This window comes from Perognathus longimembris, chromosome 26 (genome assembly GCF_023159225.1).
Source record: "Perognathus longimembris pacificus isolate PPM17 chromosome 26, ASM2315922v1, whole genome shotgun sequence".
Taxonomy (NCBI): Eukaryota; Metazoa; Chordata; class Mammalia; order Rodentia; family Heteromyidae; genus Perognathus; species Perognathus longimembris.
Genome location: NC_063186.1, coordinates 5,646,109 through 5,658,392, shown reverse-complemented (window position 1 = coordinate 5,658,392; position 12,284 = coordinate 5,646,109). Strand labels below are relative to the sequence as shown.

Below are 12,284 nucleotides of genomic sequence, written 5' to 3'. Positions count from 1 at the left end.
CACCCCCCCTCCATCCCCCCCCCACGCTCCGTCCCCCCCCACACGCACGCACCAGAGGCTTCAGGCCAAGTTCTTTAATTGATTTTATTTTTTACATAAAAAGTTCAGTAAAAATTGGATAAAGTAAAGTGATTTGAAGCCGTAAATCAATCTTATCAACATAGCACAAGGCGCTCCGGGTATTTACATGATAACGAATCAAACCTCGCGGGAGAACCGAGCGTCCTCACAAAGGTTGCTGTGATCCTAGCACATGGGGCGAAAAGCAAAACGAAAACCAAACGAAAACTGGGGCGCTGGGGGGCAGGAGGGGGGAACAAATTATCTTCAATATATTCACATATACATTAAAATATAATACAGACGGTGGGGGGGCGTGGGGGGGCGCGCACGGGCCTGTGCGCTGACAGCACCGCCAAGGAGGAGGCCGGGGCCCGGGGCCCGGGGCGGGGCTGGCCGGGGCGGGGCGGGGGCCCCCTAAGGGAAGGGGTCGGCTCCCTCGGCCGCTCCCGAGCAGCTCACAGCGGGGGCGCCGCGGACCCCGGCAGGCGTGGACCGCGAGGCGCTCACTCCAGCTCCGTGTCCTCCTTGGGTTTGTAGACGGCCCCGAACTTCTGCATGTACTTCTTGATGTACTCCTTGGTCTTGTGCTTCACGTTCTCGTTGCACTCCAGGTCCTCGGGGTTCTTGCAGTACTTCAGCTCCTTGTTCATCACGCCGTGCGTCAGCTGTCCGGGCACGAGAGGGGGGGCGCGGCCGCCGTCAGGGGGGGCGGCGAGCCCCGGCTTCGTGCCCCCCTCCCCGGGCCCCCCTCGCGCTCACCGCCCCCCCCCCCCCAGGAGCAGCAGCGGGTACCTTGCGGGCCAGGTGCTTGAAGTCCTCGGTGGTGATGATGCGGCCCACCTTGCAGTCGGGCTTGCGGTAGGGGTTCAGGCACTGCACGATGAACTGCGACATCTGCAGGCAGAGCAAAGGGGGGCCCCGCTGCTCACCAGCGCCGGGGTGCGGGCGCAGCCAGACTGCAGGACAGGCCCCGGCTCGGCCCCGGGAGGGGAGCTCACGGCTGCACCGCCTGGGGGCCGGGGCCCCTGGACAGCTCCGGGGAGACGGGCGAGCGGCCAACTCCTCCAGCTCCCCCGCTCCCGGTTCTAAGTGCCCCAAGCAGAGGAGCCGCCGCCCCGCCCGGCCCCGTGGCTCCGGCCCTGTGGCTCCGGCCCCGTGGCTCCGGCCCGTGTCCTGCGCAGTGGCTCTCTCCACGAATTTTGTAAGGTCACAGGGGTCAAAGGGCCAACAGCGCCCCCCGAGCAACGTGGGACCCCAGGAAGGGGCCGAGCCGCTGCGGACCGGCTGGGCCAGGTCTGTGGGTGACCAGCCTTGTGGGCGCCATCCATACCCCCGGCCCCCCTCTTCCGACCCACTCCTCTAACGCCCTCATGGGCGTCATGACACACCCGCCTGCTTCAAATCCTGGCAGCAGTGTCCCCCCAACCCGGCCTCCTGGCGCCCCGTGCCCTTCGCCCCCCGCAGCCCCGTTCCTGTCCCAGCGCCTCCACACGACACGCCCTGGGCCCCTGCCATGTTCCAAGAAGGCAACTGCTGTTGTTCTGTGTGTGCGTGTGCGCGTGTGTGTGTGTGTGTGTCGGCGGGCACTGGAACGCCCGGCCCACGCTCTCCGCTGGCTCGTCTGCTCGTGGCTCTCGCTCCGCTGCTTGCGCACTGCCCCCCGCTAGCTTTTTGCTGGGTAACTGGAGATGCTGAGTCTTTCGGGTCGTTCTCGGCGCTCAGCCTCCCAATAGCGAAGGCGGTAGGTGTGAGCTGCCAGCCCGGCTGAGGACTGGAGCTGAGGGGATGGACTCTCAAGGCCAGCGACAAGTTCAGTGTCTCGATGGCTTGGGGCGGGGGGTGACACTGCAGAGCCCCTACTTTCTCTCTGTCTCTCTCATCTCCACGTCGGCGGCTTGGACTCAGGGCCTGGGCGCTGTCCCTGAGCTCTCTGCTCAAGGCCAGCGCTCTGCCACTTGGGCCTCAGCTCCGCTTCCGGCCTTTTCTGTGTACGAGGCGGAGGACTGGAACCCAGGGCTCCGGTGTGCGAGGGGAGCGCTCGGCCGCGGAGCCGCCTTCCCTGTCTGCCCACAGCTTTTCAAAATCTCCAGCCGGGGCAGGGGGCAGCCATCAGTTAAGGCATCCGAGAAGAAGAACTGCAACTCGGGCAAGAAGATGTCAAGCTCAAGTCTTTTGTCACGAGCTTGACTTTTCAAGCTGGGTATCACGTCCACACCTGCGATCCCAGCTACTCAGGAGGCTGAGCCTAGACAACCGCAGTTTAGGGCCAGCCTAGGCAGAAAAGCAAACTGCCCAGGGGCGGGAAGGACTGCAGGAAGCCATCTCCACGTAACTTGCAGACAAGCTGGGCTGGAAGTGTGGCTTGAGCGGCACAGTGCCAGCCTGGCAAGTGTGAGTAAAGTTTAACCCCGTAACCGCCCCCCCAGCACCAACCCTGAGAGCTTCTCCATGTACATAAGTGGAACGGCAGTGCTTGTCGTGACTAAGGGCACAGGCGTGAAGGCTCAAAACACGGGCTGGGAATGAAGCCCTGGGGTCCATTCCTCAGCACCACAGACACAGAAAAGGGGCGCTGTAGCTCAAGTGGTAGAGCGCTAGCCTTGAGCAAAGAGAAGCTCAGGGACAGAGCGTGGGCCCTGAGTTCAAACCTCAGGACCGACCAAAAAAATAAAAGAAAATATATACCTGATAATTCATAACTTCACAGCCCAATCACAGAATCAAGAGAGTATCCAAAAGACAAGGCCGCCTCCCCAGTGAGCCCAGCCTTTCTTGGCCTGGAATCCCACATCAGGCCCGCCCGCGGGGGAACAACGCGGGCCGCGGTGTGCGGGGCTCTGCTCACGCTGGCAGAAATGGCTGGGCCTTCTTGAGTCCTTCGGTGAGAGGCCGCCCAGCCAGAGCTGGTGCCCCGCCGTCTTCCCTCAGGAAGAGGGGGTGCGCGCGCGCGGGCATGACGTGGAAGGAGGAGCCCAGCCACTGGGGCGAGCCTTACCTCTTTCCGGAATACTTCTTTGCTTTTCTTCGCCAGCTCGCTGGACGTGTCGGCTTCTGCCGTCTTGGGCTTTTTCGATGTCTACACAAGGGGAGAACATGAAAAGCCAGTGTATGAGCCGGGCCCTGCCGTCCCACAAGCCTCCCCTTCCTCTGGTTGAGTTCCGGGGCTTTTTCGATCCACCTGGAAGCCCCGACTCAAAAGAGCGTGGCCTGCAGTCCACGCAGCTGCCGCGCCTCAAATCCCACAAGAGCCTCCTCAAAGGCCAGCTTCCAGTCACCGGGCCTGGCTCAACGCCTGCTCTGTCCTCAAGACCCCTGGTCCTCAATCCCCTCTCCTCCCAAACCCGGGCTGCCTGGACTATAGAGGACAGTCAGCCAGCATGCACGGGCGACTCCTCGCTCCCCAATGAAGGCCAAGGGGAAGGGGGAGCCGTCAGCACCACTCAGCACGTCGGCAGATCTAAGACACAGAGGAGACTTTGTCCCAAGTTGGGAGGCGATGGCCGGGCGCCGGTGGCTCCCGCCTGTCATCCTAGCTACTTGACACTGAGATCACAGGCAGCCCAGGCAGGAAAGTCCGTGGGTCTCTTAGCGCCAATGAACCACCGTAGCAGGAGAAGCTGAGCCATCAGAATCATTACACATAAAGCCCAAAGTGGAGGTGGATATTAATAAAGAGATGAAGATCCTTGAAAGCAACGGGAACTGCCAGGCACTGATCCTAGCGTTGTAACCTGAGATGGAGAAGAACCAGAGGCCCAGCTGAAGGTGGGGAGGGGTTGTATTTACAGAGGGGCTTTAGTTACAACCTCAAACCCAGAACCAGAACAGCCCTCCACCTCCAAATGCTGGCCTGCGGCTACCTCGTCCTGAGCTAATTACCCAGAACCCGGGCCAGCCCTGACCGAACCTCCACTCCTTAACCTCCAACAGCCTCAACCTCCCAACCTCCTCCCTGCAGGCCTCACCTCCCCTCAGGTCCCAGGCCTCCCACAGGCCCCGCCTCCCTCCCCTCCAACCTCCACAGGGAGCAGATATGTATACACCCTGGCCCTCGGACGCCCCGCCCCCCTGCGGCCAGCGGACCACTTAGAGATGCCACACGGTGGCAGCGATGCCGGTGTGGGGCGGGACTTCCTGGGATGCCCCGCCCCCACTCCCACCCGATGCCACGCCCCCTCGCCTGGTGCCCAGAGCACTGACCAGGCCCACTGCGACCCCACAGGGCGGCCTCTCCATCCACCACCACCACCCCCCCCGCCCCAAGATCTTCCTCCCCTTCTTTTTTTGTGCCCGTCTGGGCCTTGAACTCGGAAACTCGGGGTCTGGGTACTGTCCCTGAGCCTCTCTGCTCGGGGCTGGCACCCGGCCACTCTACACCACAGCGCCACCTCTGCTTTCCCGGTGGCTCACTGGAGGTCCGAGTCTCATGGGCTTTTCCTGCCCGGGCTGGCTTTGAACTGCCACCCCCAGCTCTCAGCCTCTTGAGGAGCCGGGGTGATGCCGGGTGCGCACCCTGACTCGGGCCTCCCGGCGGGAACCCTGGGAGCTCGGGCTGCCTCTGGGGTGTGGAACACCCCGGTCTAACCCCACCCCTGGCCCAGCACATTCCTAAACGGCAGGGCTTCATCAGGGTACGCGGTCCACCGTGGTAACCGTCCAGTTATAAGAGCAAAGACGCGTGTGCAAACAAAGCACGCATCTGTGTGAGGGCCACGCTTCGTGCCTTCTCTACTGAAATCAGTGGCCCTTAACGAAGTCAACGCAAAAACCCCTATCCTAAACCCATCCATGGAAGGGGCCACTGGCGAGTGTGCATCTGTGTCCTTGAATATCTAAAAACATTTTAGGAGAAAAGTGGGGGAAACCAAGGAGGGGGTGACATGAGCCAGGAAGAAGTGCACTCAATACCTGATTATGAAACGGTAAGCCCTCTGTATAACATCTTAATAACAACAATAAGATTATATCGGAAAAAAAGTCCTGTCTTTCTCTCAACTCTAACCTTCATTTACGTCGACAGACACATTTTTTACAAGAAGGAAAAAAAAATTCCAGGACCATTGGTGGCTGCTGGTCCCACAGGTTCTCGCCACTCACCTTCATGGGGTTCTCGTCATAGGTTGGGGTGCCCAGGTCCATCTCGGCTTCATGTTCAAGGCTGCCGTCATCTCCGGGGCTTTCCCACGAGGGAGGATCCCACTGAGTCTGCCTAGAAGAAGGGAGCGGAGGGCAGGCGGTCACGGCGGGGAAAGGGGGCCCTCGCCATCGAGGTGGGAAAGCACAGCACGACCGAGGCGCACCTCAGCAGCTCCCCACCGACGCCGGGCTCCAGAGCACCGCTTTCCCGTGAGCAATGGAGGGGTGGCAAAGCTGGCGGCTCCCGCCTGTCATCCTAGCTACTCAGGAGGCTGAGATCTCAAGATCCCGGCTCAGAGCCAGGCCGGGTAGGAAAATCTGTGGGATTCTGATTGCCAGTGAATCCCCCGAAAACCAAAGTAGACCTGTGGCTCGTGCTAAGAGCCCAGGGACAGTGCCCCCAGGACCAGCACGAAAACAAACCCCAAACATCTTGTCTGCCTCTTGCTGCTGCAATGTCCTGGACGACAAAGGAGACATAGGCCTTGGCGAAGACGTGGGGAGCCGTTGGGGGTGCAGGCCTCTGTGGGGGAGGCCCGCATGGGCCTTCGTACCTTGTGATTACGTGGTAGTAATAAATCTTCCCTTCCGGATCGCGCGCCGTCTTCCAGTGGGGAGGTAACACAATCGTTTTCGGTTTGGGAGGAGAGGGAGGTGGCAGATCCAGCAGATTATTTGTCACAACCATTTCAGGCTAAAGCACACAGACACACAAAGAAAACCCGTATGTTCAAATCAGTGCTCAGCAGAACACAAAACACTGCAGTGGGAGCAAAAGAAATGCACATCTAGTTCTTTTTAAAAAGGTAAGACATAATCTGAGAAATAGCTAACAGGACAGAACATGTAAAAATTGACAGTGGCGGAAAGTGGCGCTGTGGCTCAAGTGGTAGAGCGCTAGCCTTGAGCACAGAGAGGCTCGGGGACAGAGCCCAAGCCCTGAGTTCAAGCCCAACGATGGGGGGAGGGGGAGGGGGAGGAAAGATTGTGGCTCCTAGTTGACATCTATTGAAAAATATCCATTGCTATCGAAAGCAGTATATTCCAATATTAAAAACAGTCAATAGTCTTTACCAACTAGCTGGTAGACTTTACCTAGTTCTCCATCTTCCTTTGTACACTGAAGCCCTAACCTCACTGTCGCTAGTTTGGAAGGCAGGGCCTTCAGAGAAGTAAAGAAGAGTTCAATGAGGTCACAAGGTTAGGGACTTCACCCAACAGGACTCGATGTCCATAAGAAAAGTGACAACAGGGGCTGGGGCATGGCTCAGTTGGTAGAGGGGCACTAGCCAAGGAACCAAAGCAGCAGTACCAAGTTTGAGTCTGGGCCTTAGACCAAAGAGAGAGAAAAAGGAAGAAAAGTGACATCAGAGGATGCTTGCAGAAGAAGGGAACGGAAAGAAACACAAGAAGGGAGCTGTCGAAAAGCCACACAGAAGCCTCTGGAGGAAGCAACCCTGCAGACACTTCCAGTTTCCAGAACTGTGAGAAAACCCATTTCTGTTGTTTAAGACACCCAGTCTGTGGTATTCATAAGCCGCCCGGCACATGAATTAATCACTATAAAGACACAAGCCCTTCATTGTTCCTTCTACGGAAGCCAATTAATGACGGCTAAGTTTCAGCCTCACTCGAACTTACACAATTGGGAGGAACGAAAGACTCAGGTGCAATGTGCTCACTTTAGACAAGGGTCTGTGAGTGTTCTTGCTTTATATAGACCTGCCTATTTCTACCTTATTTAGTCTAGCTGGGGTTTTAGTTAAGTCTCATTTCCTCCATCTCCATAGTCCTCTATCTCGTTAATAAAATGACCCTTTCTTCCCTCACCTTCTAAAGCTCTTTAAAAAAAAATCCACATTATTTAGTACTTATTAAGACCATCATTTCTCTTAGTGGGAATGGCAACCTATAAGAACAGGAGTAGAAGCTGGACGCTGGTGGCTCACACCTGAAATTCTCGCTAAGTAGAAAGCTAAGTTCTACCAACCAGGCAGGAAGGTCTGAGAGACTCTGATCTGCAATGAACCGCCACAAAACTGGAAGTGGCGCTTTGGCTCAAAGTGAAACAGTGCTAGCCTTGAGCAAAACAAACAAACAAACAAACAAACACCCTCAGGGACGGCGCCCAGGCAGTTTAAGCCCCAGGACAAAAACAAAAAAACAAGCCAAAAAGGAATGGAAACATTTCCTCTTCATATTAAAATGCTCAGGAGGGCTCAGCTCATAGCAAGCTCCGCCACCTCTTGCAGCCACTTATGCCTTACGTCCTCTCCGGTGGCTCCACGGAGAACATTTTTACTCCACCTGCACTCATTTTCCAATCTATTTAAAGCTACATCCAGATTACAAGGGCCTTCTCCAGAACTGAGTGTTCTAAATCACAAATCTGCGGAGCTTCTTGTTTAGAGTTTTCCACTGCTTCCTATGCCAGCTTATTTCCCATTTTATTCCCAAACCGCAACACTTCATCAAGATTTTACTAAATCCTTCTGTAGAACATTGCAGAACACCAAAAACTTCTCTCGATAGTATATTATATAGCATAAAAGCAAAATGTTAATAACCTAATTTTATACCCCTAGCCTTGTCCACCAAACCAAATACAGCAATTCATTTTATTTTAGTACTAGGTAAATTATTACTCAATAAGCATTAATAATCAAATACAGTTCTTGAGACAAGATCTTACTATATGGTACATGGCTAACCTCCGGCCTCAGCCTACTCTGTGTTGGAATTACAAATGTTTCACCATGCCTGGTCTTTCAGTCTAGAAAAATTACTTCAAAACATCCATATAATATATCAATATCAGAAAACCAGAAATGGAACTGTGGTTCAAAGTGTGGGAGCACTAGCCTTGAGCAAAAAGAACTCAGGGACAGTACCCAGGACCTGAGTTCAAGCCCCATGACCAACAAAAGAAGAAAAGAAAGGAAAAAAAAAATCAATATATGGTTAATCAGCATAAAAGATCCAGGAGCAAAGCATCTATTCATCAACATAAATACAAACACCACAGAATTTTTTTTTGGCCACTCCTGGGGCTGAAACTCAGGGCCTGAGCACTGTCCCTGGCTTCTTTGTGCTCAAGGTTAGCACTCTGCCACTTGAGCCACAGCGCCACTTCTGGCTTTTTCTGTGTATGTGGTGCTGGGGAATCGAACCCAGGGCTTCATGCATGCTAGGCAAGCGCTCTACCGCTAAGCCACACTCCCAGCCCCTAGAGAACCTTTTTGACAGAATGGGCGAGTGCATGCATGCTTTCAAGGTACTCAGGCATAGTTGGTGAGTAGATTTTTTTTTTTTTTAAAGGTCTGAGACAGAGTCAAACTCAATTCCTGATGCTTTTGCGCATTGGCTAGTACTCCGAGCCCAGTGACTACACAAAGGAAGACAGCCAAAACAGGGAGTGAAAACAGAGGACACACAGACAGCCAAAGACAGCGCTCGAAACAACGGAAGCATTACTTACTGGCTGTAAGGGCTGAGGCTGCCCCGGGGCCACTATTGTAGTCACGGCTGTGGATGGCTGAACTACCACTCCTTGTGGGTGTGCTGTGAAAATCTGTTGTCCCTGGATATACTGAAGACTTGTCTGGGCGTAACTCTACAAAAATGAAGACATTCATAATGTATACGTGCCTAAATCAAATAAGGCAGTAACTGCCTTCCAATTTAATGTACGCTTACTGGAAGATATACCATCAATCTTTTCTAAATGTATGTCTATATTTGGATACAAATATGCATAGTAATTGTTTGGAACAAACACACATGCTGATGGCTCGTGTCTATAATTCTAACTACTGTGGAGGCAGCGATCTGAGTGTAGGAGTAGTTCAAAGCCAGCCTAGAGTGCAAGACCCAAGACTGACAAAAAGAAAAAACAAAAAAAAGGCACTCCTGCTTTGGAGCCTCCAATTCCCCAATGACCGGCACTATGCTTTTATAAACCATTTGTCTGATGAGCTCTGACAGGTGACTGAAGCCTTCAATCAGCTCTGGCTAATTGCCTGACTGTCATTTCACGGAAGACCCGGAGCCAACCTGCCAGCCAACCTAAGCAGCTTCTAAGCCACGGAAACTGTGACACAACAACAATGACTATCTGAAGCTGCTAGGCTGTTAGGTGTGTGTGTGTGTGTGTGTGTGTATGCACACACATATTGTCTGTACCTGAACATCTAATTGCTCTGTGTGTGTAAGGTCCTAGCTGTCTTCTCTAGCACCCTCGCCCCTCAGTCTGCACACCCACGGCAGTACTTCTTGTGCACCAGACATGATGGACAGCGCCTGAGCACACTTCAGGCTGGAGAGAGAGGTGGCGGAGTGAGTTACCTGCACAATCGGTGGAGTTGTCTGTGAGTAGGGTGACGTCACACCGTAGACAGTTGGACACGTCTGACCTTGGTAATATATGGTCGCTTGAGACTGCGCAGGCGAGTACTGCTGCTGGACACTGACAGACTGTTGGTTTGAATCCCAGACACTGTAATTCTGTCCCTGGACCGGGCCTGGGGCTGGTACTGGCATGACCGCCACATTGGAGTCCTGGTGTACCACACCCTCCGTCGGGGCCACGTACTGTGAACTGGAAACTTCCACGGGGGCTGCCACATGGGGCCCCACGGGCACCGGCGGAGGGGCGGCGAGAGGTTCTGCCGAGTGTCCCACCAGGGGCTGGGCGTGGTCGTAGGGAGCCGGGGAGCACACGGGGTCCAGGCTGGGCGTGGGCAGGAGCACCTTCCCCGCGTTGGGGTTGCTGGGGTCCACGTAGGCCTGCATGGGGTAGCCGGGCGGGTAGCCAGCGAAGGGGTGGTGGGAGGCGCTGTAGCCCAGGGAGTCGTAGGGCAGCGGGGAGGCCATCCCCAAGGTCTGCATCTGCTGCTGCTGCTTCTGGGCCTCCCGCTGGGCCACCTCCTGCTCAAACAACTTGCGGCGCTCCTCCGTGGACAGCTTATTGCGGTCTTTAATTCGAACTTTCTTTTTAGACGTTGGTGTGTCATACCTAGAAAGAAAACAACAGCTAACGACCCAAGGTTACCCGTTCACGGACATAGCAAAGCACCGGTGCGTGTGAAGCGACTGAGACACCAGCACCATGTCGACGAACCGCCCACCACCAAACATACCGGGTCTCATTAGACTATTAGGCACTGGCTAAAACGCACAGGGAAGGCGGGCGCTGGTGGCTCAGGCCTGTAATCCCAGCCACTCAGGAGACGGGAGAAGCCAGCCTGGGCAGGAAAAGTCCATGACACTCCTATCTCTAAGGAACCACCAGAGAACTGGAAGGTGAGCTATGGCTCCAAGTGGTATAAGGCAAGAAATAACCCAGTATTCATCGAATTGAGTGTCTCTAAGGTCTGGGCTATGGTTAAGCAATTAGCTCTGCAGAGAATTAGTAATTTGGAAGAGGAACTTGAAATGCAAAAAGATCAAGGGCCACTCACTGGCGCTGCAAGCCGGAGGCAGGCTGAGAGGCCCCATACACACAACCTGGGTAACCTTCTCCCAGCCCGGAAAACAACAGCTCCTCACTTACCTGTCATCTGGCCTTTTGGTGACTCTCTCGTAGGCGGAGGCAGGCGGTGAAAGGGAGCCCCTTCGTTTCCTTTTCTCTTTATTTTGAGTTTGTTTGTCTGGGTCTCTCTCTCTTGACCGGTTGGGAGTCTTTGGGGCAGCTGTTTGATCTCTGAAGGCAACAACATCCCTTCCTCGTTCAGTTACTAAGAGAAAAAGGGGATTTGGAAAAGTTTATTTGGAAGGTTTTTTCCCTCCCTCCATTAGAATAGTGTGTAGTCAGTAGTATAGCAGCTGTATAACAAAACTGCATTCAAGAAATAGACCTATGAGGCTGGGAAGGTGGCTTAGTGGCAGAGTGCTTGCCTAAAAGGCATGAAGCCCTGGGTTCCATTCCTCAGCACCACATACACAGAAAAAACCAGAAGTGGCGCTGCGGCTCAAGTGGTAGAGCGCTAGCCTTGAGCACAGAGAGGCTTGGGAACAGTGCTCAGATCCTGAGTTCAAAACCTTGCACTGGCAAAATAAAATAGACCTACGGACTCTGCCCTCTTATTTCAAACACAGGTGTTCACTTCGGAAGTTGTCAAAGCCAAAGAGGAAGCTGGGCACCAGTGGTTTATATCTGTAATGCTAGGAGGCTGAGATTTGTGGAACACAGCTCAAAACCAAAATAGTCCATGAGACTGTTATCTCCAATTAACCACCAGAAAGCCAGAGGTGGAGCTGGGGCTCCACTTGGTAGTGTGCCAGACTTGACAGAAATAGCTCAGTGATAGCACCCAGGCCCTGAGGTCAAGCTCCCAGCATCAGCACCGAGAAAAACCAAACAAAAAAAAAGCCCACGAGGTACTTCTTTCAAGAAGATATTGCTTCCTGTTCTTATTATTTTTCTTTTTTGCCAGTCCTGGGGCTTGGACTCAGGGCCTGAGCACTGTCCTGGCTTCTTTTTGCTCAAGGCTAGCACTCTGCCACTTGAACCAAAATACTACTTCTCATCTCTTCTGTTACTGTAATACTGAGGAACTGAACCCAGGCCTTTCATGCTAGGCAAGCACTCTACCACTAAGCCACATTCCCAGCCCCTATACTAGCCTTCTTTATTTACAGTATCTTTAACATAAAATGACTGTCTTCACTTACCAAATTCCATGTATACGAGGCAAGCGCTCTACCACGAGGCCATATTCCCAGCCCCCTTTACCAAATCTCATTGCTATGCTTTCCCAACACTGATCTGAGCATTAGTTTTTACTCATCACTTACTGCTTCTCACTTTCTTAAGTCAAACTCATCATTTAATACTGCTGCTCTTATTGAACATTTCAGTTCAAACTAGCTGGAATAATACCGCTGTGCTGTACACATTAGTATGGTCCCTGGATTGAAGCGCTTATCAGCTGCCTTTGCATATAACAAAAAAAATATCTCTGAGTGCCTACCTGTGCTCTCCTTTTCAGTTTGACTTTTCTTTGGAATTCGATACACCTCCTGCAAAAAAGAACCAAAAAAAGAGGTTAATAGTTGAGATGGAATGATGAGTTTGGAACGTGATT

The 12,284-nt window shown here is 53.7% G+C and overlaps 1 protein-coding gene across 4 annotated transcripts in view; it reads right to left on the bottom strand.

Annotated features, from left to right (window-relative positions):
• Window positions 1-485: 485 nt before the first annotated feature.
• The window catches only part of Setd2 (SET domain containing 2, histone lysine methyltransferase), a 55,361-nt gene continuing 43,562 nt past the window's right edge, over window positions 486-12,284 (bottom strand). Inside the window, exons 13-21 of one of the 4 annotated variants that reach the window (XM_048334405.1) lie at window positions 12,171-12,219; window positions 10,751-10,934; window positions 9,544-10,213; window positions 8,678-8,812; window positions 5,754-5,893; window positions 5,161-5,272; window positions 3,059-3,139; window positions 856-957; window positions 486-728 (exon numbers count right to left, since the gene is read on the bottom strand). In XM_048334405.1, coding sequence (XP_048190362.1) covers window positions 567-728; window positions 856-957; window positions 3,059-3,139; window positions 5,161-5,272; window positions 5,754-5,893; window positions 8,678-8,812; window positions 9,544-10,213; window positions 10,751-10,934; window positions 12,171-12,219 — 1,635 coding nt within the window. In that variant the 3' untranslated portion in view covers window positions 486-566. Of the gene's footprint in view, window positions 729-855; window positions 958-3,058; window positions 3,140-5,160; window positions 5,273-5,753; window positions 5,894-8,677; window positions 8,813-9,543; window positions 10,214-10,750; window positions 10,935-12,170; window positions 12,220-12,284 lie in introns of those variants that run through there. The other 3 variants (XR_007209207.1, XR_007209209.1, XR_007209208.1) reach the window with 3 other exon arrangements.